Genomic DNA, 26,527 nt, shown 5'->3' with positions numbered 1-26,527 from the left:
GATGGCTGGCAAAGTCCAAGAAAAGTTATTTCTGCTCGAAGAATTCCACCCCCCCCCCCGCACTTGGAATGGTGCATCTTCTAGCGGAAATACCCCAGAGATAAATACAGGCATTGGGATTACATGGGCTGCAGTAACAGCCAGCAGAACACTCTTCCCTGAAGAAGAGGTTGCTGCTTTGCTGTCTACTTCTCAGGTGGCTACTTCTTCTCAGGGGCAAGGCCTTGACCCTGAGATAGAAATGCAAGGCTAACCCCATAAATTTTGCTGCTGTACATAGTTGTTATATTACTATAAATACCTGTACATATGACTGCTCACATCAAATGCTTTACACTCAATGTCCAGGGCATGTGTGACAGTAGGAAATGGAAATCTGTGTGGCTGTACATCAACAGATTTCAGCCTGACATAGTGGCATTACAAGAACCATGCTGATTTCAAGGCAATGGTTACTGAAGCATCTCATTGTCTATCCTCTAGCAGCCATATTCATGTTGATGGTGCCTGGGATTCTTTTATTTCCAAAATGCAAGTTGTGATTAGAGCTTATGGCAAGTCTTACATGAAGACTCTGAGGGAAACCATTGCTCACGCCAAATCCACTTGTCAAGATCTCACTGAACTCAGCCATCATCGTTCGTTGTCCATGCATGAGCAAACAACACTATGCCAGGCCAGACATTGTCTTAAACTAAATGATCACAGGAAACTGGCCAAATGGGAGACTAGAGCAAGACAAAGAGCCTTTACAGATAAAGGTTGCTCTTCCAAAGAATTTTTCAAAAGTTTACATCAGAGGAGAATCAAAACAGAAATTTGCAGAGTGCTCCTGCCTGATGGATCATGGACTACTTCACGGTCACAGCTTGCTTCTGTTTGTGCGCATCATTTCTCTCAGCAATTTGGCTCTGCAGCTCCTCCCTCGCAACAGATTTTGCTTGCACGAAATTTACTGTTGCAACATGTTTCTCCTATCATTTCCCATACTCAAGCTTTGGAATTGGAGGAACCCTTTACCGAGAGGGAACTGTCAGATGCGATCAAATCCTGTGGCAGATGGAAATCTCCAGGATGGGATGGTTTAACAGTTGAGTTTTTTCTAGAATATTGGCCCATTTTGAAGCATACATTGCTATATATGGTAAATGCTGCGTGGCAAAATCAGCAAATGCCGGACACATGGAAGAGAGGTCTTGTTAAACTCCTTTCCAAAAAACAAATTTGTGAGTCTTTGGCAGACTGGAGACCTATCACTCTTATGCCCGTAATTTACAAAGTCACTACCAAAATGATTGTTGATCGGCTAAAGGGGTTTTTACATGATGGGTTGCATCCTGCTCAATATGGCTTTGTTCCGCGTAGGCATATCACAGATAACATTGCTAATGCCTACATTGGAATTGAATATGCCAAATACACACAGCAGGATGTTTTGTTATTGCAAGTTGATATTGCCAAAGCCTTTGATACTGTTCAGTGGGATTTTATTTCATCGACTATGCAGGCATTGGGTTTTGGCACAAAAATGCAGCAACTCATCACTTGGCTATATCAAGATAGTAAAGCTGCCTGCATACTTTCAGGGGATATTTCTCCATCTTGGACTCTTGGTTGTTCTGTCAAGCAAGGATGTCCCCTGAGTGCTTTACTTTTTGCCATAGCCACTCATCCATTGCTTCAATATCTGGATCACCTCTTGGACACTGACCAGCTGCACGGTTTGGAGATTCTTAGCAGTCATAGCATGATTGCTCAGGCATATGCTGATGATTCATTCTTTACTCCAAAAAATACTCGGGCTGATCTGTCCATGATTATGCACGCTCTTTCTACATATGGATTGGCTGCTGGCCTTCGGGTAAATTTTCAGAAATCAAAATTGCTGCCGTTACATGCACAGGAATGGCACAACCTTCTGTGGCCTGGGGAAATTGTCCCCGCTTCTCAATTCATTCGACATCTCGGTTATCCTCTAGGCTGGGGACTCACTCGTTCACAACAAACTGATTGGGTGCTAGTAAAGTTAAGGGCAAAACTTGAATATTGGAAGCTTGCAACTTGGCCATTACATGTTCGTTTGCGAATCACACAATCCATTTTGATAGCCTACATACAATTTTATATGCCTCTCACTATGTTCACTAAGGCAGATCTGGTTTCATTTATGTCAGCTATCATGAAAATTTTCTGGCGTTCAAAACATGGCAAGAAAAGTCTCAGATTACTCTCTATGCATCGTCTCTGTTCTCCAAAGATGCACAGGGGTCTGAACATTCTCAATATTCAAATGCATTTACTTGCTCACAGAGGGAAAATGATGATACAGTTTATGCAAGGAGATCAGCCCTGGGCTTTCATGATCCGCTCTCTCTTATTACATCTTCATACATCTGCCTTTGGGAATTGGCAGCCTACTCAGTGGGATTTTTTATTTGGCTCTATCCAAGGCAAGATCAGAGGCTGCCCTTTTGTCTCTCGTCTGCTTCTTGATTGGAAACACATCTTATCCCACTTGGAATGGCATGGCAGGGACTCTCTGTCGGGCAACTCTTTGAGGGTAGAGAATATTTTTTGGTCTAAAGTATTCCACCCTCCTTTGGCCATACAAGAACCCAGACGTTCTTATTTTCTCTCCTTCAAAGGCATTTCATCTATGGCGGATGTAATTCAGGATGATGGCATAATTTTATCTTTTTCTATGGCTGCTCGCAAGTATGGTTTGGGAGCTCACTATCGTCCTTTATGGCATAAAATTTCAGCAATGCTCCAACCGTACTTGTCGGTACCTCATTTGGAACTTCAGAATCGGCTTGAGGATTGGATTTTACGCTCTCCTTCCTTATACGCCCGTCCTTTGAAGCTCTCACATATCACAGTGTCATCTCTGTATAAAGTGTTATTACCTCCACCTTGGATTTCTCACCGAGCAAATACTGTTTGGCATATGGATCGTTCAATGAAGTGGTGGAGAAAAAGGCTGCGTCTCCTTTGGCATTACAAAGTCCCTCTTCGACAACAACTTTTCCTATGGCGAGTTCTCCTTGGCATTTTTCCATCCGGACAGTTACTCGCACACAGACATATTGCTTCAGCTGTTTGTCACAGATGCCAGCACTCTACTGAATCGGTGCTTCACATTTTTTGGTTCTGTCCACATACTTCTGATCTCATTGCTCTCATCCGACAGAGGCTTCGAGCGCGATTTCCTATTGTTATTTTTGGCAGATTTTTCTGGTGGTTTGGTTTTCATCCACAGAGACAGGGTTTTGATTTATTTTTTGTTTGGGTGAGCTATTGGACCCTATGGACTTTATGGATGGACAGAAATCATAGAGTCTTTAGTGATCCACTATTTTCATCCTTTCTTTTTTTCAAACGCTCTCTGCAACAATCATTCTATGATTGTTTTTAGACTCGTTTGATTGATCAGGATGTATATACAGCTTATACTGAGATCTTCAGTTGAGTAGTAGCTACTTCGCTTTTGAAGTAACTATGAATGTAATTATTTTCCAGCAATAAAAGATTTCTTCCCACCAAAAAAAAAAAAGTGTGTAGTGAGTGATGGAGACCTCCTCCTCTGCCCTGCCAGCCTCGTCTTCCTTCCCGTTTCCGTCCGTACAATCACCCTCGACGTCCCTGCTGCCTACCTTGCCTTCCGTACAGTTGTCATCAACTGTACGGCCTTCCGTACAATTTCCGTGCAGCCTGCTGCCCCCTGTACAGCTCCCGTACTCCCTGCACCTCCCCGTACGGCCTTTCGTGCATGTTGTACGGCCATCCGGATGGCCGTACAGCCTGTACGGTCAACTGTGCAACCTCCTTCCTCCTCTTTTGTTTTCTCTACCTCAACGCCTCCTTCTGCCTCTGCTCCTCCTCGTGTTTTTCTCCGGCGGAAGCATGGTGGTTTGTCTGCCTCACCTTTGATCAAATCGGCAAAGCTGGATGTTTCCGATGGCCCTTCTTCTTCCCTCCAGCTGGATCTTCTTCGCCAATTGTGCTCTGCCTCTGTCACGTAAGTTCCTTCATCGAGTTTCCCGCTTGTTTATTCCTTGGATTCTGCCCTTTTGGTCTCTGGTCTTTGATAGACTCAGCAATTTGGAGTCTGCCTCTATTTCATGGGCATGGTTTTATCTTCAGCTCAGCTTCGTCATTGGGCTGATGTTGCAGTGGGTCTGGATTAGTGGGTCTGGATTGTATTTCTTCCTTTGTCTTTCTGGGCAAAGGATTTTACTATGCCCACTGCTCTTCTTCGACTGAGGTAGTAGAGCGCCTTGTCAGTCATGCTGGTGTTCTTGGGGCTGGTTTCTTCGCTTATGTCATGCCCTGGGATCCACTTTTCGATCCTTCTGCAACCCTTTTGACTCACTGTCCGGTTTGGATTACTCTCAAAGCGTTGCCTGTGCCTCTTCTTCAGCATCTTCCAACTCTTGCGGCTTTTTTGAAAAGGCCTCTTCATGTTCCGAGACAGGAGTTCTTGCAAGCCTCCCTTGATGTTCGTCTTTACATTTTGTGGGATATGACGCAGCCCATGCCATCTACTCTGGATCTTGATTTGGGATTTGCCCACCCGATGCGCATCAGGCTCCATTTTGCATCTTTTCCCACTGCATGTTATCGGTGCCGACAGGTTGGTCATTTTGCACGTGCTTGCCCTTCTACATCCAGGCCCATTCCTCCTGCTCCTTCTTCAGCTGTCAAGGTTACTCTCCCTTCTCCTCCGGTTTCTGCTATGGCTTCTTTGGCGAAGCCTTCTACTGCTCCGAAGCACTACTGGAGAAAGGTTGATAAATCACAAGCAAATCTTCCTCTTGCTGAAGAAGCTCAGGATTGCACCCTTGTTGAGCACCATCAGTTTCCTTCTACTCAGGATATGGATGTACCCCTTGCAGAGGGCATTTTATAGGATGATATACATGCTCTCTCTCAGGATGCTGCCCCTGCTCTTACTCAGATTGATCCTCAAAATGAAGCTCAAATGCTAAACCCTGCTTTATCAGATGCAGCTTTTTCATCGGAAGATACGGATGTTGATTTAGCTTCTCTGCCTTTGATGCCTGTGCCAGAGTTTTCTTCTGTCCCGGATGCAGAAGTACCTTTTTTACTGGAATCTTTTCATCCCATGTTACAACAGGTTTTTGACCCTCTGATTCAAAAATTTCGGGTACCAGCCTATATCAAGAAGAATCACAAGGGCAAAAAACAGCTTGTTTTTATTGATGGTGTGGTTTCATCACTGCATCAGTTTTTACAGAGCAACAATTTGAAGCTGGAGGATGCCGTGTTTGATCCTCCTCCAGCTTGATATGTCACTTTTTACTTGGCTACCTCATGACTTTTGCTCTAAGGTTTTACTTGTAAAAATACTTATTGGTGGGTTTTTATCTCTTTTGAGGTTTCCCACACAGAAATATAAAGATTTCACTATAAAAAAAAAGTGTGTATGTGTGTGTGTGTGTGTGTGTGTGTGTGTGTGTGTCTAACAAGGCCGTGTGTGTGTGTGTGTGAGAGAGATCATGGATTTACCAAAAAAAAAGTGTGTGTGTGAGAGAGAGAGAGAGGTGGTGTGTGTGGGTGTGGTGGTATTCTCACCAAAAAATGTGTGTGGGTGTGGTGTGTGTGTGTGTGAGAGAGAGAGGGCGAGATTGAGAGAGAGGCCTTAGCCCCTACTTGCCGTACGGTACAGCCAGCACCCCTCTACCCGCCTCGTGTTCGCCGTGCAAACCCGCCAAAGTCGTTCCTCGACCCCCTTCCTACCCATACAGTTTCCGTACAGTCAGTACGGAACCGTATGGTTGTACGAACTGCTGTTGCTGACGCTGTTGGGACCTGCACATTGTGGGAGGTACTTCTTCTCGTTCGAATTCACATCCTGCTTGCTCTTGCTGTCGAATTCTCTCTCCTTTCTCTTTGTATGCTGTTTTGGTGTTTGTTCTCAAAACTTCAATCTTTCTACTTGATTACCTTTTCTCTTTCCATTGCCAGAACTTCTCTTTTTTCTCTAATTTCTAGTTCATCTTGGATTTTTTTCTGGTTTTTTCTCTTTTCCTTCTCTAGAACTTGTCTTTTCTTCTCTCTAAATCCCTAAATATCTCTTCCCTCTTCTTCTCCTTGCAAATACACTATTTCCTTCTTCTTTGTGGGCTGTTTTTCGCGACTGTTTTTTCTCTTTTATCACTTTATAGGTACCCCCTTTTTGGGTTCCATCTTCTTCAGAAGACATGGCTGAATACTCTTATGAAAAAACTTTTCAAAAGGATCGATTGGCTCAATGCAAAAAGCAAAAGCAGGTTGAGGGTCAGCATGACCCCGTGCATGATTCTGTTGAAGCACAACTGGTGTATGATGTCATGCACGAAGGATTGCAGACACAAGGAAAGAGTGGAAAGACTCTGTTCCATCGGTTGGTCTCATGGTTGAAGTGGATGAAATTTAGAGAATATGTCAAAAATGCAGTCATTTTATTTTTCCCAGATCGGATGCCACCTGCTGCAGAGGAAGGCAACTGGTTGACCTGAACACTGGCTGGCTCGTTTGTTCGTAAAGTACACTATGCAGCGAGAAACTTTTTTGAGGTCATTATGGTAGATGAGGTTCACAAGCAATATTTTTGGAACATTCACCACTCTTTTTTGGGCAGCAAATGGTGCACGTTTTTCCATGGTCCCCCACAAGGGATTATCAAGCTCTGATTTGACATCGATGTCCGGTCTGGGTTGAAGTTGTAGACTTCCCACAATGCATAGCTTCACTCTTGCCTAAAATTGCAGCGACTTTAGGCAAAGTGGTTTGCCCACCGCGGCCTCATGGCAACTCTAACCGATTTTGCATTCTCTGGGATACTGATAATCCCATACCGGAGTCTTATTCAGTCATGGTGAACAATGTTGACATGGAAAGTGCATTTTATGAATTGAAATGGGGATTGTTTTGAATGTAAAAAATTTTGGCACATGGCACATAAAATGCCTCTTGCTACTTTGCTTGCTTAGATGCCCAATAAGGATGCTCCTGCCTCTATTCGGAATAAAAATAAAGGTAATAGACAGCTTTTTGTGAATCAGGATAAAGGCAAAGCCCCAGTTGTTTCAAATGGGAATGCTTCTTCCCCTTCGCTTCTTGCTATTCAACTTTCAGCAAAAGGACCAAAAACTCCAATTGATGGATGGCAAAGTCCAAGAAAAGTTATTTCTGTTAGGAGACCTCCACCCCCTCGCACTTGGAATGGTGCATCTTCTAGTGGAAATTCTCTAGAGGTCAACTCAGAAATTGGAATCACGTGGGCTGCAGTGACAGCTAGCAGAACCCTCTTCCTTGAAGAAGAGGTTGCTGCATTGCTGTCCGAGGGCGGATGTTTCTTCTTAGGGAAGAGGCCAAGAAAAGTCCAAGAAAAGTTACTTCTGTTAGAAGACCTCCACCCCCTCGCACTTGGAATGGTGCATCTTCTAGTGGAAATTCTCCAGAGGTCAACTCAGGAATTGGAATCACGTCGGCTGCAGTGACAACTAGAAGAACCCTCTTCCTTGAAGAAGAGGTTGCTGCATTGCTGTCCAATCCTCAGGCGGATGTTTCTTCTCAGGGAAGCGGCCCTGACCCTAAGGTAGAAATGCAGGGTTGACATCCTGAAGGTTGCTGCTGTACATAACTGTTTTTTCCTATAAATATCTGTAAATATGCTTGCTCATATCAAATGCCTTACCTTAAATGTTCACGAGATGTGCGACAGTAGGAAATGGAAATCTGTGTGGCTGTATATCAATCGATTTCATCCTGATATAGTGGCCTTACAAGAACACAATCAACATGTCTATGCAGGAAAGACAGGTCATTACTGCGGCTATGATATCTTTTATACTGGGGAGCACTCTTTCTCAGGTGTAGTCATTCTGATTAAGCATGAGCTTCAGCTAGTTATTGCTTTAAATGACAATCAAGGCACATGGATTATTCTTCAATGCATCATTCAAGGCGAGGTGTTTGAATTTGCTTCTGTATATGCACCTCAATCTTCTCGAGATAGAAGTATAATTTGGGATGCCATGCACCGATATCCATGGAGATATCATGCCTTTATATGTGGGGATTTCAATAATGCTCCGCAACAGGTTGACAATACATCAGGAAATACTCATATGTTAGCCTCTGAAAGACATGCATGGTCTCAATTACTGATTCATCTTGATTTGGTTGATCTTTGGAAGGAATTGCAACCTTTGTCACCTGGATACACTTTTCAACATAATGCCCTTTCTTCTTACCAGGCACGTCTGGATCGCTAGTGTAGCGTAGCTGTTAAGTACATTCCTACTAACTACAACAGAATCACGGGAGTAGCACCACAAGTATCCTCCCAGCCAATTCCTGTTAGAGCATGAAAGCTGACAGAGAAGTCGAAAAATCAAAAATCACGTAAAAGCCATTCTCCTTTCTCTCACTAACTCCAACAAGCCCCATCTCCCTAGATGGATCTAGATGCCACATGTCATCATCATAGGGCCTTCCTAATGCATCTTTTCACCCCTCTCTTGGGATACTTTAATTTTCCTTTGCCCCTAGGCACATTTCATGCATTAGGCCCTTAGCCTTAGATCCACGTAGTCTGGTGCTATCAACCCTCACCTAGGACCTTGACATTAATTCCCTCCCGATCATTTACATGAAGCGCGAACAAATATATTACAAACGTAGATCCTTAAAGGGAAATGTCGACTAATTCTTCCGAGGTCATGCTACCTCGGCTAGAGCGTAACATTCCTTCCCTCTTCAGACATCAGCGTCCTCGATGATAAAGTCTGGGAACACTCTCCGCAACTGATATACGGATTCCCAGGTAGCTTCGGATAGAAGCTGACCATGCCATGCAACCAACACCATGGGTATCTTCCGATTTCGTATTTGTATTGTTCCTCGGTCCAGGATTCTTGTTGGTTTGCGCCTTGCATTATCCTCTATCTCCTGAAACAAAACCACACCTTCGATTAGTGAGTCACCTATATGTAAAAATTTCTTTAAGCGCGAAACATGAAACACTGGGTGCACCTTACAACCCTGTGGTAATTCTAATTTATAGGCTACCTTGCCTATTCTCTTTAGAATTAACCACGGTCCACAGTATCGAGGTGATAACTTAGCACACTCTCCTAAAGTTAACGACTTCGAGTGTAAAGGAACTCTGAGAAAAACTTTTTCCCCTTCCTTGAATACTCTTATAGACCGGTTTTCATCCGCATACGCCTTGGCTCTATCCATAGCCTGGCGGATATTAGCTCTCGCAAGTGCTAGCATCTCCCGCATCTGAATCACAAAGTTCGCGGCACTAGGCACTTTCTGAGGTACTCCAACTATAGTTGGATTTGCTGGTCTATAACCATAGTTCAGTTCAAACGGATTGAACCCTGTAGAGGAATGTTTTCTATCATTGTAGGCAAACTCTAACAATGGCAACCACTTGTCTCATGTATGTTGCCTCAATGACACATACGCCCTCAGCATATCCTCTAAAGTCTGGTTGACTCTCTCCGTCTGACCATCCGTTTCAGGATGATCTCCACTACTCATTCCCAACTCAGTTCTTAGTGTCTCAAATACCGCTGTCCAAAAATGACCGGTAAATCTGACATCTCGGTCTAACACTATGGATCTAGGCAATCCATGCAGACGAAATATATGTCTAATAAATAAATCCGCCACTTGCGGGGCACTAACAGACTCTCTAGTCGGAATGAAGTGAGCCATCTTGGTTAGACGATCAACCACCACAAGGATAGAATCATACCCTCCTTGTGTCGTAGGCAGCCCTACAATAAAGTCCATGGAAATGCTCTCCCACTTACTTAGTGGTATCTCCAAGGGCTGTAAAAGTCGGGTGGCTTCACCCGCTCGGCCTAACTTACCTGACACGAAAAACACCGTGTCACATATTCATGAATATGCTTTTTCATCTTTGGCCAAAAGAAATCTCGCTTTACGAGATCATATATCTTCTCAACTCCTGGATGTCCCGCACATGGGCTATCATGGCACTGTCGAATGACTCTCTGCCTGAGAACATTTTGACTAGGTACTACTACCTTGCCATTTCTTTTCAGCATACCATCCCTTATGGTATATCTTGCATATGTTTGGCCTTTTCTGGATGCCAGGTCATCCTTTTCGTTTTCCCCGGGTTTTAACACATGAGCCTTAGGCCATAAGCTCTGGACAAACTCATCCACCTTTTGAGTCTCTCTAATCTCGGTCATTAGAGCACTCTCTAATACCGTAAAACTCATATTGTGCATAATGCGAGACAACGCATCAGCAACCTTATTATCTTTTCCTCTTCGGTACCGAATCGTCAAATTAAACTCCTGCATGAGCTCTGCCCACCTAGCTTGGCGGCCCCTCAAGTCAGGCTGTTTACAAAAATGTTTTAGAGTATCATGATCCACATCCACATAAAACTCTGAACCATACAAATAATGCCTCCATGTTTTCAAAGCATGGATAACAGCATACAACTCCAATTCATGAGTTGGCCAATTTCTTTGAGAGGGAGAAAGCTTCTTGCTTTCAAAGGCTACTAGCCTTCCCTCTTGAAGGAGAACTGCTCCAACCGCAATGCCACTTGCATCGGTTTCCAAGAACAACGGTTTCTGGGGATCAACTATTTTGAACACCGGTCCTGTGACCACATGCTTAGCCCGAACTTCCATTTTAATCCGACCATTCAATCCAAATATGAAATCTTTCACTTGGATTGATTGAGGCAGGGGTTCATCAACCTTCATTACGCTCTCTCGAAACTTATCAGTGTATTCTGCCACTGACAAATTTCTCTGACGAATGTTTCTATACTGATCCCAAGCTCGGGATGCTTCGTCAGGAGGTAAGAAGTGTTTCCTGAATTCTCTTTTAAACCCCTCCCAGGTAGTGGATGCAATACCATCTTTTTGTTGTTTAATCCACCACCGATCCACTGCCTCACTAAACATGTGGGTGGCCTCGCGGATCTTCTTGATATCATTTCTGATTTCACAAATGGCGAACGCCTCGTCCCATTTGTGTAACTAGGTCTCAATGACATCAGAACTACGGTCATTCATCCGACCAGAATACTTTTCCGGCCTGTAATTGGCAATATTAGGTACTTTAGCCTTTCTAGGCTCGACCGTATGGACACTAGACTCCGGTTCCATTGGAGCCTCTCCCTTCTCATCTCGAGAAGGTCTGGCAGACATACTGTGTATCACTCTTCTAAGTTCAGACTGCCCTGCATTGGCTTGTAACTGTTGTGCTAATAACTGTTGCAAGGCATTCTCAAGTAATGCAATCCTGCCAGATAAGGTGTGAGCTACTGGGCGCGACACCTGCTGAGTCAGCCGGACTCCTGATTCACCAGGGTCCCTCCTGGAAGCCCCTTCTTCTGCTTCCATTCAGGTCAATGGGTGTTTTGCTTTTCTTTTTCTTTTCTTTTTTTTTAAATATATAAACACCGCTAGAACACTGTATTTACAGACTAACAAAATTCAGGGTACTAGCACTCTGACACAATTCCCTATACTAGGGAATACCTGCAATCCCAGCTTCACACTAACTAGGCATTTGACACAGGCATATATCCAAATCCCGCTTTTCCCTATACTAGGGAAATTCCTGCAAACTAACTCTGACTGAAGCACACAGGCACATACACACGCATAGTAAACTGCAAACTCTGCTGTACAGAAATAATAAGCTGCACACTAAAAACTGAAATTTTATAATAAAGGAAAAATTGATGCTCCCTGGTCTTGCTCGCTCCTGCCTCTCGATTTGATACCAAATGAAACAGACTGTATACACGCCTCAGCTCCACAAACAAATGATGCGCTCTTCTTTTTTTTTTCCTCTGCCAAGGCGTAGCTCTCTGTTTGGAATCTGTCTCAGCCTACAAGTTGTCTGCGTGGCCTTAGAAGGCTATGACTGTGAGTCCATTGGGAAGCAGGTCGAAATCTATTACGGGCCAGCGCCAGAGAGCGGGAGATGTGACGAAGCAGATAGCGATCGTCAACCTGTCGTCTATTTTCACAGGCTCCCAAATCCCGTGCGTCGCCCAATCCACGTATCGCTTCGAAGGTCTCCCGTAATACGAGCTCCTGTTAAGCCCGAGCAAATATTACGAACAATCACCTAACACACCGCAAGCTCCTGCTAGCCAACGCGGGAGGACCACTGAACTGACACGTCGTTCGTCATCACGCCTGCGCTCCAACCTGCTGTCCGCTACCAAAGATCAAGAGATACGTTCGTCACGATGCACTTCACGTCCCGTCCAATCACACAGATCCCGAAATCAGAGTTCCGTCAATTCACGGGCAACAACACCTCCAAGATTCGTCGATCACGTATCGTCTGATTATCAGATCCCCTCTCTTGGTATCGCTTCAGATTACGCTGTCCTCGCCAGTAGCATGCACTCACACAGATCCCCTCTCTTACCTGCACCTCCTTCATACGCGACTTCCTAGCCTAGGCTCTGATACCAAATGTTAAGTACATTCCTACTAACTACAACAGAATCACGGGAGTAGCACCACAAGTATCCTCCCAGCCAATTCTTGTTAGAGCATGAAAGCTGACAGAGAAGTCGAAAAATCAAAAATCACGTAAAAGCCATTCTCCTTTCTCTCACTAACTCCAACAAGCCCCATCTCCCTAGATGGATCTAGATGCCACATGTCATCATCATAGGGCCTTCCTAATGCATCTTTTCACCCCTCTCTTGGGATACTTTAATTTTCCTTTGCCCCTAGGCACATTTCTTGCATTAGGCCCTTAGCCTTAGATCCACCTAGTCTGGTGCTATCAACCCTCACCTAGGACCTTGACATTAATTCCCTCCCGATCATTTACATGAAGCGCAAACAAATATATTACAAACGTAGATCCTTAAAGGGAAATGTCGACTGATTCTTCCGAGGTCATGCTACCTCGGCTAGAGCGTAACAGTAGCCTTGTAACAAAATGATGATTTCACATGCAAAATGTGGGTTGACTATGCCTTTGTGCATTCAGATCATGCATCATTATGGTTGAGGCTATCTTTTCATGATATGCCACATGATAGACTGCCTCAAAGGCGACATCTGATTATGAACAATAGCTATTTGCAGCATGTTACTTTCAAGGCAATGGTTACTAATGCCTATCAATCTCTGTCTTCTCAGAGCCACTTTGATATTGATAATGCATGGGATTCTTTTGTTTCCAAAATGCAAGTTGTAATTAGAGATTATGGCAAGTCTTACATGAAGACTATGAGGGAAACTGTTGCTCAGGCTAAATTGACTTGCCAAGATCTCACTGAACTCGGTCAATTTCGTTCTTTGTTCTTGCATGAGCAAACAACACTATGCCAAGCTAAACATTGTCTCCAAATCAATGATCACAAGAAACTTGCCAGATGGGAGACCAGAGCAAGACAAAGAGCTTTTATAGATAAAGGCTGTTCTTCCAAACAATTTTTTGAAAGCTTGCATCAGAAGAGATTAAACACAAACATTTGCAGGGTGCTTATGCCTGATGGTTCATGGACTACATCACGGTCACAGCTTGCTTCTGTTTGTGTACATCATTTCTCTCAGCAGTTTGGTTATGCAGATCCTCTTTCACAGCAGGTTTTGTCTGTAAGAAATTTGCTTTTACAGCATGTTTCTCCTATTATCTCCACTACTCAGGCTTTGGAATTGGAGGATCCTTTTACTGAAAGGGAATTGTCAGATGCAATCAAATCCTGTGGTAGATGGGAATCTCCAAGATGGGATGGTCTTACAGTTGAGTTTTTTTTAGAATATTGGCCTCTTTTGAAGCATACTTTGCTGCATATGGTGAATTCTGCTTGGCAAAATCAGAAAATGCCAGACACATGAAAGAGAGGTCTTGTTAAACTCCTTCCAAAAAAGCAAATCTGTGAATCTTTGGCTGATTGGAGACCTATCACGCTTATGCCAGTTATTTACAAATTTACTACCAAAATGATTGTTGATCGGATAAAAGGCTATTTGCATGATGGGTTGCATCCTGTGCAATATGGTTTTGTTCCTCGTAGGCATATCACAGACAACATTGCTAATGCCTATGTTGGAATAGAATATGCCAAATATATGCAGCAGGATGTTTTGCTATTGCAAGTTGATATTGCCAAAGCTTTTGACACTCTTCAGTGGGACTTTATTTCACAAACAATGCAAGCCTTGGGATTTGGCAAAAAAATGCAGCAAGTTATCAATTGGCTATATCAAGATAGTAAAGCTGCCTGCATACTTTCAGGGAATATTTCTACAACCTAGACTCTTGGTTGTTCTATTCGGCAAGGCTATCCCCTTAGTGCTTTACTATTTGCCATAGCCACTCATCCAATGCTTCAATATATGGACCACCTTTTGGACACTGGCTTGTTGCATGGATTGGAAATTCCCGGCAGCCGCAGCATGATCGCTCAAGCATATGCTAATGATTCTTTCTTTACCCTGAAAATTGGACTCTCCATTCTTCCTCTTCTTCAGCCCGTCCTTTGAAGTTGTCACATATCACTTTGCCTTCTCTGTATAAAGTGTTGTTACCTCCGTCTTGGGTTTTTGACAGAGCCAATTCTATTTGGCATATGGATCGCCCATCAAGGTGGTGGAGAAAGCGGCTGCATCTCCTTTGGCATTATAAAGTCCCTCTTCGGCAACAGGTTTTCCTCTGGCGAGTCCTACTTGGCATTTTTCCATCTGGGTAGTTACTCGCGCATAGACATATTGCCCCGGTTGTTTGCCACCGATGTCTACATTCTGCTGAATCTGTGCCTCACATTTTCTGGCACTGTCCACATACTTGTGATTTCCTCGCTTTCATTCGCCACGGGCTTCGAGCAAGATTTCCTACTGTTACTTTTGGCAAGTTCTTCTGGTTAGTTGGTTTTCATCCAACTAGACAGGGTTTTGATTTATTTTTTGTTTGGGTGCGCTACTAGGCACTTTGGACTCTATGGATGGACAGAAATCATAGAGTCTTTGGTGATCCTACTTTTCCATCTTTTGTTCTTTTCAAACGATCTCTGCGGCAATCGTTTTATGATTGCTTTCAGACTCATTTGATTGACCATGATGTATATATGGCTTATACTGAGATTTTCGGCTGAGTAGTAGTTACTCCGCTTTTGGAGTACCTATGAATGTAATTATTTCACAGCAATAAAATATTCTTCTCACCCAAAAAAAAAAAAAGTGTGTCCAACAAGGCCACCTAAGCGACTCGGTGTTACCTTTAGAAGTAAAACGAGGATACATTTTACATTATGTCCATAAACAGAAGAATAAGTTAGAAATTTATTTTCCTCTCGTCCAAGCTACTTAAAAGGAAAACCCAGCCTTGGACGCACTATAGCAAAAAGCCTTTGGCAAACAGTTCAGACCATATGTGACCCAAGGGCCGATTCTCTGAGGCAGTATTATTCAGACTTAAGAGCAGATTGGAACCAGAAGGAAGGAGTATGCATTTTTAACCAGACGAATAGTGTTTCTAAACCCTCCTACTCATTGTCTCATCCTGCCATCTATGGTAGAGTTGAGTGCACAAATCAAGCTTGCTAGACCTAGATTGTAACTATGGGAAGCATTGCTTCTCTCTATCCTTGATGCTTCATCCCATATTTCATATGGTTGCAGGGGACCCAAAAAAGAGTTGTCAATGTTTGCAAACATTACTTCTGAACGCCATTGCACCAAGTTTGAGGATTGGTCTCAGGTAATGGAGATAGGTGATTCCAAATTTGCCATGAAGCAGCCAGATATGTGAAGCCTCAACCTATGTATCGAACTCAAATGTCCAAGACTTCAGATGTAATTCCATTGTTGGCTGCAAGAAAATTGATTCTACCAATAAGCTTCCTACAAGATTGTTTCCAAGTCAATGAACTTGGAAATTGAACACAGCAACTCCGTTAAAGCTTCAGAGCAAGACATGATAAGATGTATACATTTTAGACCTGCGGAACAAGTGTTATTACATCTTTTCAAATTGGTGGAGGTCGGTTTGTAATTGTGTGAATTATCTATCATCATAGCCCCCTCTAATTTCAGATTTTCAAGCTCTCACTGCAACATATGTCCTGCAGAACCTGGCAAGCCTCCAAAAGTTGACATGAAACAGCTGGACAAACGATCTCCATTGCTACTTCAGGTTATGAATTGAAACGTCACAACCAACGTCTCACCTCAATTCTACCTAATTTCTTAGGCCCACCACCTGCTGCAACTGTGAAAGTTGATCGATCATTTTTTTCAACTGTGAACTCAATTGTAGCACGTCCTATTAACCTGAGACAAAAGAACGCTGCTTGTGAGTATGATTTAAACCTAACCTTTTTTATGAAGTTTCATATGGTTGTCAAAAGGTATCCTACATCTTCCCAAACATTAACTCTGAAGCCAGTATCTTTACTTATTGAAACTTTAGGACATTAAAATTTAAAATACATGAAAAAATCAAAAGAGCTTGTAACAACAAATTTGTGCACATTTATATGACCTTTGGACACCTTTTCTTGACAAAAGGAGACATTCTGTGCAACTATATGCATGACAACCAGGTGAGGAAATCCCTCCAGGCTTGCAGACGTACGGGACTTTGTACATCCAAAGCCATGAGACAAAAGACAACTTTTAAGAGATTACAGCCTCAAGTTGCAGAGTAGGTAATAAAATAAACATGCCAAGTGTGCAAAAGAGAAATGCTAGTTTAGGAAAAGTCCAACGTCCTCTCTTTCTAATAAAGCAAATTCTCTGAAGCAAAATCTTGGGAAAGCATCCCAGATAATAAGGATATGAACATTGTTCCCTATCAAGCTAACAACTGCTTTTCAAAGACGATCGTGAAAGATTAAATAGGAATCGAATCTCATTTGTGACAATGAGCTTACTTTACATCTCTGGGCCCAAGACTAATAACTCCATGAGAGCTGTTTCTTTTCTCAAAATGAAATTTTAAGAGACCTTCTCACCTTGGATACCCTTGGTATTGATCAGGGAGAAGATATGGCAAACCCGGTGCCTGTTCAAAAAGTATATTGTCACGTGAAAAGACCAATTTCAATGCTTTATTTCAAATTTTAGTAAAATAAAATATCAAGCTTAATTAAATCCCAAGTCATTGTCTTTATCTTTAAATAGCAACGGACATATGAGTACTCTGGATTCTCAATCTTACCTGCAAAAGTTCTAATTGCGCAATTTTTTCGAGGGAAGATGACAGCCTCATGGAGACTTTATCTGGATCTTTATCAGCAATAGCATCAAGCAGAGCCTGAAGTCCTCCCTGCAAAAGAATGGAAGTACAGATTTATGAAGATCTGCAGGTCTCCCTAGTCAATCTTAAGCAGACAGGTGTGCAATATTTTTCATCACAACAGGCCTCATTATTAAACAACACACCTACCCATTTCTTTTCCCAGGAAAATCACTTCTATTAAGTATTAAAAAATCCAATGTTTGTCCATACATTGGCCAGGGTGCGAAAAGGATGAAACTAGGAGCCACAAACTGCCTCTATGCATCTGGATCTCCAAATATGCCACACAAAAATGCTCGCTATGATCTCCCAACAAGTGTCCAATGAGGCATATACAGGTTCTGTAGGGAGAGAGTAATTGCATGTCTCGTAAAGCTACTTGAGGCCTAGTCAGAGAGAGCCAAGCCACTAAGCTCCATTTGATGAGGAAGGGAAAGGGAACTACTCTGCATAAGAGCTCTGCAATTTCCTCCTTGGCTTGTCTGCATTCCCCAAGGCAATGCTAAATGGACTCCTAAGCAAAGAGACAACATCAGCAAGAGGAAGCCAAAAAACCTAGACCTCCACTTATTTACTGCAATCCCTACATGAGTAGAAAGCCAAAAGAAAAGAGTGAATTTTCCACTCTTGAGAGATTTCCGGAGCCTTCTTCAAAAACATTCTACAAATCCGCAAAACCTGAAACTCCTCCCAATGAGAGGCTCTAGAGGGCTACCAACCCCCAACACCAAGCTGGAATCTCCTAGCATTATTAACACTTTAATGAAAGAACGAGGGACTCTTCCCATGGTTTCCTGCATCAATCCACTCCCATTTCTTAAGGGTTCATAAAGCCAAATCCTCCAAGATCCCAAAGGGATGTCCTCCGAGCAAGGACTTGAATACCAGCTAGAAGCCGAAAGCACTGCTCCATGTCACCCACGATCCTGAATGGCTCAAAATGCACATCCACAAGGATACCCCCAACCTCTGACCTCGATAACCTACCTCAAGGGTGCACATCAAAGACCAAGGCATCCCCATGAGGCCCCCATCCAACTAGAAGAACAGTGCCATCTCTAATCAGTAGAGACCAAGTCCGCAAGTAAGGATGCATCAATGTTCAATCCTTCTTCTACTCCCTTTGAGGTGACTAACAATCTGAAATCCGTGTTTATCCAAAAGGCTTTTGACAGCCCATGGAGGAAGCGGAGCCTCTCTCCCACCTGGACCAGAAGCGCCTAGGGGTTTGCTATGCTCATCCAAAACCAAAACATTCCACATGACATATTGCCTATCAAAGTCTTCCTACGTGAAGAGCATTCCTGAAGCTGCCTCAAGCTTTCAAGATGGCAGCCATAAGAGGGGAGGAAGGCATCATGAGTGAAAGTAATTATCCACCTAGTGCTGCCCATCCAATCACCACCTACGGAAGGGGTACAAAACCCAATGCAACGAACAAAGAAATGTCTCCAAGGATCTTGTCTTGGCATAAGTCCCTGACAACCAACTTGCAGAGCAAATCCCTACAATGCACGTCTGGATCACTGATATTAAGGCCACCTTCCTACGGAGGGGGAACCAACGTCTCCCAAGCCACTCTAGCTCTGGTATCTATTGAACCATTCTTCACAATACCCACGAACAATATATATAACAACAACAATGACCCTAACTTGGAACCCCATCAGCCCTTACTACCTCTGCTGCAAAAGAAGGCAAACTAGGGAGAGGGGGGACCTCTATGATCAAACCGAAAGAGGCTTCAATCATGGCCAAGGGCCGGTGGTAGACTTGAAGAAGACCAAGGAGCCTCATAAATAGAAATCGACCCATCTGTCCTCCTCCACTGGGTCCAAGCCCATGAGAAAGATGAAAGAAGATAATCCCAAAGCCAAGTTCTAAAGGGCTAGCCTAAAGCACCTCAACGCAACTCCATGGGAGTCAAAAACTACCTGAAAGAAAGGTTTGGAGAGAGATTAAAAGGAAGGGGAGCAAGCATACAATCCCCTAGCCTAAGTCCTAGAGAGGCATGGACGCGTGCAAAGAGGTAGTGGAGCTCTCAAATTCCATGTCCTTTTGAAGCTGCTGAAGTTGAACTTTGGAAAATGTGCATGTTTTGGCGGCCACTGGAAAGGGACAAGGGTTGGTTGAATGCGGAGCCATTCAATCGGAAGCGGGAGGCTGACTTGAATAAACAATGAAACTTGATCTCAAAACCTTGGAGAGACTAAAAGAGAGGCTACAAGAAGGGACAAAGGAAGAGGGGAGAGCAGCAGAGGCTAGAGGCAGGCTAAGGGACAGGGCAGAGAAAAGGAAGGCTAAGGGAGAAAGGAGAGGAAGTGAGGCAAGGCAGGAGGAGGGAAGGCAGTAGGTGGCGATCAGTAAGGACAAAAGGGTGGGGCTAGGCGACGCAGAGGTCAGGCAGGAGGGAACAGTCAAGGCAAGGGTAGGCAAGAGGGGACAGGTGAGTAGAAAGGTGGGCAGAGGGAGCAGCAGGTGAGCAGAAACGCTGGCAGAGGGGACAACAAGTGGAAGGGCAGGCGGAAAGGGCCAGGCAGGGCGGAAGGGAAAGGGCCATATAGGAAGGAAGGAGGCAACATGCAATACAAAGGGCAGGACAAAGGGAGAGGCGACCAGATGGACAGAGGGCAAGCAAAAGGGGCAGAACTTACCCAAGGTTCCCATCTATAAGTTAGGCCAATACTTCGAAGGTGATGACATGAAAGCAGCTATCCCCATAACCTATGACAATGAGGGGGAGCAGTAGAAGCTCAAATCTCTAAGAAAGGGTGACACACAATTTTGTATGCTTATTTTCATCAACCGTTCCCTCGAAAACACTAATCTGTTGTTTGCATACATTACTACTTATCAATTACCTATCGAGACTTGAGAGAAACTCAGCACAAAGACCTTTCTTTAAATAGAGATCACCTATCCACAAGGGGCAGTGACAAGAAAAAGAGACTATGTGCTTTGCACCATGTCCATCAAGGTTCTACTCTCTCCCTAATCTCACTCAGGAGCAAGTGCTAATAGCCAATGTGAAGCACCATACAGCCAGCAGATTTTTTGATTTGTGAGAATGCAAGAGACACCTTTAGGCCAAGGCTTGCAAAATCGTCGATGATGCTTGAAGGTCTTCCAAAAGCCCTCATTACCTTACTCCCAAATCAAACACAAGGTATAAATGACATGGAGCCACATGTTGCGAGGGTGGCAGCATGTCAAATTTGCTGCCCCAATCACAAGGATGCATATTGCCAACTAGATATGCCATGGCCGATCTAAGGATGGGGGACGCAAGAGGGGGCAGTGATGGTGGCAACAGAGGTCAGGCAAGAGAGACGGAGGAGAGGGGAACCTCTTCCGCTGGCCAGCTGTCTAACCATGTGCCCAAGGAACCTAACCTATGTCCTGTGGCATTATTTCACTGGCACTCTTGCTTGGCGTGAGGTAAATCCAACAGTCAACTGCTCTTCCCGTGGGGAGCTTCTGTTTGAAGTCCCATCCTCAGTGGCTGCCTCTGGTAGGCCTGCCTTCTATAATTTTGTGCTGCTCTCTTGCTAATTTTCTTGCCCTCCACTCTAGTTCCAAACTCCTATAGTTGCTGCCTCGGTAGGCTTGTGACCTATCTTCTACGATTCTGTGCTACTCTCTTGCCGATTTTATTGCCCTCCACTCTAGCCCGAACCCCTCTGATGCGGTGACCCATGGTTTGCCACTAAGGAGGCTGTAGATCTCAGTGGGGGGTGGGGGGGGACCCAACGAGTAAGTGAAAGATCACAAAGCATAGGCAAGCTCTGGTCAGGTGACCCATCTGTCTATATCAAAAGTGCCACCCTTGTAAGCCTGAAACCTCAACCCTCTACCTGAAGACAGCCCCCTCCAAGGTATCTAGAACTACCACCTAGGGGAGGGTGTCTAAGTCATCCACGACCAAGCACAAGTACAAGACTCCATCATCAAAGAGTACCAAAGTTCATGTGGTCAAGGTCTCAAGAACAATGCCGAAACAAGCCTTGACAAAGGAAAAAATAGCTCTATGCTCCTTGGGAGTCGTCGGGAGGCCTCAGAAGTGGAGCATGATGGTACAAGATGCATCGTCTCCACGTCATCCACTATTAAACCATGGTACTGATGAAGAAAACCAGATGAGGACAAGGTACACTCGGCTCTGCTCCACTAGTGCCTGGGCCTTGAGTAGTGTGTCCGAGGAGCTAAGCTGAAGTTGAAAAGCACCCCTCTAGTAGATGGTGACATCTAGAATGTGATCACCTTCCAGGACTAAGCTCACCTAGATGCAATGTTAAACCTATCAGCACTGCTCAATCTTGGAAGGGAAAGTATAGCCGATCTGCACCTGTGCTTGTCCACGGGGACGTGGGAGATCCAGATGGCTGAGGGTGCCAAGGGAGCTGCCATGAAAGCCCATCTAGCAAAGGGTGATGAAGAAAAGCCAGCATTCCCGAAAGATCCCCAAGAAGAGCAAGATCTGGCCCGTTTGGCCAGCACAAGGGGCTGGAACGTGGCCCCCGGCAGGGTGGAGGGAAAGCAAGGCCTTGCAGCAGGTCTAAACAGGTTGAAAGGAAGCCCAAGATGGCACGAGCAGAGGCGATGACAGCAGAACAGGAAACCCTCGAATGGGTTGCAGGGCAGCCCAAAAAGGGCTGCACCCAGACCTGTCACAGGCTGGGGCGAGGAGGAGGGGCAGCAAGGGAGTGAGTAGGGAGAAGAAGATGTAGAAGAGAGGAGGATGACAGGGGGGGCAAGCAGGTTGGGAGGCAAGCAGGCAGAGGCTGTGCGCAAGTAGCTTCTTCTTGACCAAATTTTACCACTTTCTTGAGATTCAACCACCACTTCTAAGCATTACTACCCGAAGAATGACTGGATTCTACAACTTATAACTCTGGGAGTATAATGAAGGTGTGTACAAATAGCTGCTTCTGACCAATGTTACAACTTTTTTAAGATTCAGCCACCACTTAGAAGCATTACTACCAAAGAAAGACTGGATTCGACAACTTATATAACTCTAGGTAGTATAATGAAGCTCCTTCCACTCATCCAAGAAAATATTCAAAACCTTTGGGTGTATCTTCCATTAAACATAGGAGGCTTTAAGTCCTTAAAGACAGGCTCAGTTACTTTCTTCAAGCTCCAAGAGGGTTAAGCTAGTAGGGCACGGAATGTCTAAATCTCTAGTTAGGGTTGATAGGGTACATTGTAGAGGGTGTCAGTGTATTGTTTCCACTGAGCGAGATCCTAATAGGGCATGGGGACTTCTTCTCAAGAGTTTTATCAGAATCCTTTGGAATTGTTGCTATAAAGGATATTCAAGAGTTCTTGCTCATGTAAGGCAAGAAAAGGTAGTTTTCTTATGTCCCACTAACCACCAATACTCCTGCTTGTCTGCTCTCTGTTGCAATGCCCATACTTGGTCTCAAATTGCCCTTCGTGTTATGCAACTTAAACTCATCATCATACCAGCTGTCCTAGGGATAGACCCCTCTTTGGTCCCCCTGTTATCTTAAATGTGAAGGGAAACTAATGTTGTGTAGCTATGCGAATGGAGTGAGGCAAGATAGCACCATATACATGATCTAGGGAGTAGTCGAATTCCTAACTTCCATATGCAAAAGGAAATGGAGATGGAGGCGACCCTATGACCTCAACATTGTGCCCCCCTTGTGTGAGTTACAGGTGTACCACTTAATCCTTAGCCATTTGCGCACGATATTGTATATGACCAGCTCATTGGTTGTATATGTCTAGCAGCTTGCAAGTATTATCCATATTGTGTGATTGCAGTGTGAACATGAGTATCGTTGGATACATGCTGAGATCTACACATATTATCTACATGTGGCAGTAACATGGCATCTGCTTGGAAATTAGGACCACCTTGGCAATCAATGTTCATGATCACGTAGAAAAACTTAGAAATATATGAGTGCCGTGAATAGACAGAAAATCTTAGAATCCTATGAGTGCCCCTAAAGTTACGGTATATCTAGTCATGGCGTCACCGTGCAAGAGCCCGCAAAAGCTTAGAAATAAAAGCATCACTAATACTGTAGAAAGAAAAAAGTGATTCCAAGCATATGGAGCAACCTCCTTGAAATTAGGAAACATGAGATCAAATCCAGACAAGGATTACCTTGGTAGATGTTAGACTTTCAAATAGTTGCATACCAACTTCTTTTTGGTCAACGGGCACTGTAGCTAAGATGAGATCCTTCTCCTCCATTGCAAGCTGTTTGAACAAAGCACTATAAAACTTGAAATTCAACTTGAATTTTGCTTCTAGAAGAATATACAATACAAGACACCTTTGACATAACATCTGGTGGTTGCAAACTTAATGTGACCGGCACAAAATAGGCTAGTATTTTAAAAATGAACAAAAATGCAAATGACGCCACAGATAGAGCATATCATGTTGAACCTTGTCTTAAATAGGAAGTGAACTCATCAACCCCATACACACACATGAATGCTCACAAAAGTAATGACCGAAGGCCAAATAGATGCTCTCTCTCTCTCTCTCAAGGCCAACAAAATGCTCTCTCTCTCTCTCTCTCTCTCTCTCTCTCTCTCTCTCTATCTATCTGTGTGTGTGTGTGTGTGTGTGTGTGTGTGTGAGAGAGAGAGAGAGTGTGTGCCTGCCCCATGGATTCAGCAATATGCTAATACTCTGTGGCATATCAGGAAGCCCCTCTCATGGTGGCGGAAGAAACTCCGGATATTATGGAAGTGTAAAATGCCTTTGAAACAAAGACTTTTTCTTTGGAGATGCATGACAGGCACATTGTCAGTGGGAATAACACTTGCCAAACGTCGCATTGCACCATCCACATGTTTACGATGTCATGCTCCTTCAGAGACTGTCCCTCATTTGCTTTGGCACTGCCCGTGTTCTAGGAACCTCCTCGGGAGAATTTCAGATCATCTTCGACTCCGTTTCCCGAGTCACAGATTTGGGAAACATTTTTTGTTATTTGGCAGATTTATGAGGTCTCTGTCTCTATACTCACTATTTTTCTCATGGGTGAGATATTGGGGTCTTTGGACAATCTGAAGTGAACATAATTTGGCATACTTGGGTCGGCAGATTCACAAGTCATATGAATCTTTTTGAGCCTCATTGCGGCAATCCTTATATGATGCCTGCCATGAGGGGGATATACATGCTTCTTGCATAGAGCTTTTCTTTTTATGTTTCTGATCTTTGGGATACTCTCCATTTTGGAGACTTCCCATCTTGTAAATTTATGAAGAATATAAATATACTGCACTGGATTTTACTTATAAAAAAAAAGTGTGTGTGTGTGTGTGAGAGAGTGCAGCCTCTGCTCTCCAGCCTCGCCAAGGATTCCTTACAGGCTCCCTTTCTGTCCGTACACCTGTACGGTCGCCGTACGGTTTTCGTACGACCGTACAAACAGCTAGGATAGGCTCGACTTACCTCTGCGCAGCTCCGCGCGCAGATCCGTACCTGTCTACATCGCCGTACTCTTTTCTGGCGTCTGCGTTCCGTACGTCCGTACAGCCTCGTCAGTATTTTCGTACAGTGCAGTCCTTCCGTGCCCTGTCTGCATCTCCGTACAATCCAGCCTTTTTCGTACAGTTCTGTTTGTATTTCCGTACAATCCAGTATCTTTTCCGTACAATTATGGGTCTTGCTCCTGTGCTTTTCCGTACAGTTCTCTGTCTCGTTTTCTTTCACTCTATACTTCTCCGTACAGTCTTTCTTACCTTGCCGTATTTCAATCATGGCTTCAGGTTCAGATGTTTGTACATATGCTCGAAAAGAAAGACCCGCAGATGCCAAGCGCCGTCCTTCACAGCCTGCATCACAAGATGATGAACTTACTATGGAAGCTCAATACGTGTTTAATACACTTAAGGATGACTTTCAGCAATCACGACAGAAATGGGGCAAACCAGTTCCAGAGGTCACATACAAATTGAAATTGCCATCCCTCGTGAATCCTCTCAAGAAGCTATCTCAAACCGCGGTAATAATTTTCTTTCCAGGAAGAATCCCAGCAGCCAGTGATGTTGCACAGTGGATTAAGTCCATCCTTGGAGGATGCATTGTAGAGGGAGTCTATTTTGCATCTAGAGGCTTTTATGAGGTGCATTTATCAGATGCTTTGTGCAAGCAGAGGCTACTTGAGCTTTCTCCCCTCTTTTACGGGAAGCAGATGGTACATGCTATGCCCTAGTCCCCAAACAAGGATTATCAAAGTCTTATACGACATCATTGTCCTATATGGGTTGAGGTTGTTAACTTCCCGGATTATATGCATGAAGGATTGCCTGGCCTGGCTGCTTCTTTGAGACAGGTCATTTGTCCTCCACGCCCTATGGGAAACAGTAACAGGTTCTGCATTCTCTGGGACACTGATACACCTACCCCTCCTATTGCAGTGGAAGTTGAGGGAGTGCAATTGGGAAAAAAGTATTTTGAATTGAAATGGGGTGTGTTTGCAGGAGCTTGTTTTGCCTGCCACAAGTTTGGGCATCTAGCCTCTGAATGCCCAATGGTTCTGCATCAACCCCCTCCCAATGCCTTGCCGCCCTAGACACGGAAAAAGAATGAGAATTTGCAAGCTAAGACAGCAAATAGAAATGGAGCAAAGAATGCCAAACCAATTAATCAGGTGCAATCACTTGCTAGAAAAGGAAAAGATAAAGAAAAAGAGAAGATGAAGGAATCTGCGGGAACTGATTGGGATGGTTTTCAACAGCCTAAGAAGGTGGTTGTATTGAAGCAACGCCCCTTTCAATCTCGTCAATGGGATGCTTCTTCTCCCTCACCAGGATAGGCTTCTACTTCAGCTCCTGTCCTTCAAAATTGGGTGGGGGTTTTGAAGAAGGGCATCCCCATATGTGATTCTGAAGAAGGGGAGAATGCTATTTCTTTCATGGATCATGAGGGAATACAGCCCACCTCTCTGACATCTTGTTCTATACTTATACTTTACTGTATATACCTCTTCCATGCATCAAACACTTAAGTGCTTTACATACAATGTACAGAGCCTCTGCAATGTCTCGAAGTGGAGGCTTTTATGGAATTATGTACATAAAATGCAGCCAAATATTGTTTGTTTGCAAGAGCATAATCAACACTCTAAGGTTGGTCATCATGATTATTTTGGCAGTTATGACATATACTATGCTGGTACCACTACCTACTCAGGTGTATGCATAATGGCTAGACATGAGTTGGAGCCTCAGT

At 44.0% G+C, this 26,527-nt stretch overlaps 1 protein-coding gene across 2 annotated transcripts in view; it reads right to left on the bottom strand.

The window, feature by feature from the left end:
- The window catches only part of LOC147893418 (Cyclophilin-like peptidyl-prolyl cis-trans isomerase family protein), a 52,430-nt gene that overhangs the window by 15,985 nt on the left and 9,918 nt on the right, over positions 1-26,527 (bottom strand). For both annotated transcript variants that reach the window (XM_087385878.1, XM_087385879.1), the window contains exons 4-7: positions 23,438-23,533; positions 17,215-17,322; positions 17,009-17,058; positions 16,223-16,325 (exon numbers count right to left, since the gene is read on the bottom strand). In XM_087385878.1, the coding sequence (XP_087242004.1) occupies positions 16,223-16,325; positions 17,009-17,058; positions 17,215-17,322; positions 23,438-23,533 (357 nt within the window). The remainder of the gene's footprint in view (positions 1-16,222; positions 16,326-17,008; positions 17,059-17,214; positions 17,323-23,437; positions 23,534-26,527) is intronic.

The sequence above is a fragment of the Dipteris shenzhenensis genome, chromosome 15 (genome assembly GCF_047967505.1).
Source record: "Dipteris shenzhenensis isolate YYH24624 ecotype China chromosome 15, Dip_SZ_1.0, whole genome shotgun sequence".
In the NCBI taxonomy this organism is placed as follows: Eukaryota; Viridiplantae; Streptophyta; class Polypodiopsida; order Gleicheniales; family Dipteridaceae; genus Dipteris; species Dipteris shenzhenensis.
The sequence above is the reverse complement of the archived record's forward strand: the minus strand, read 5'-3'. Positions and strand labels throughout refer to the sequence as shown.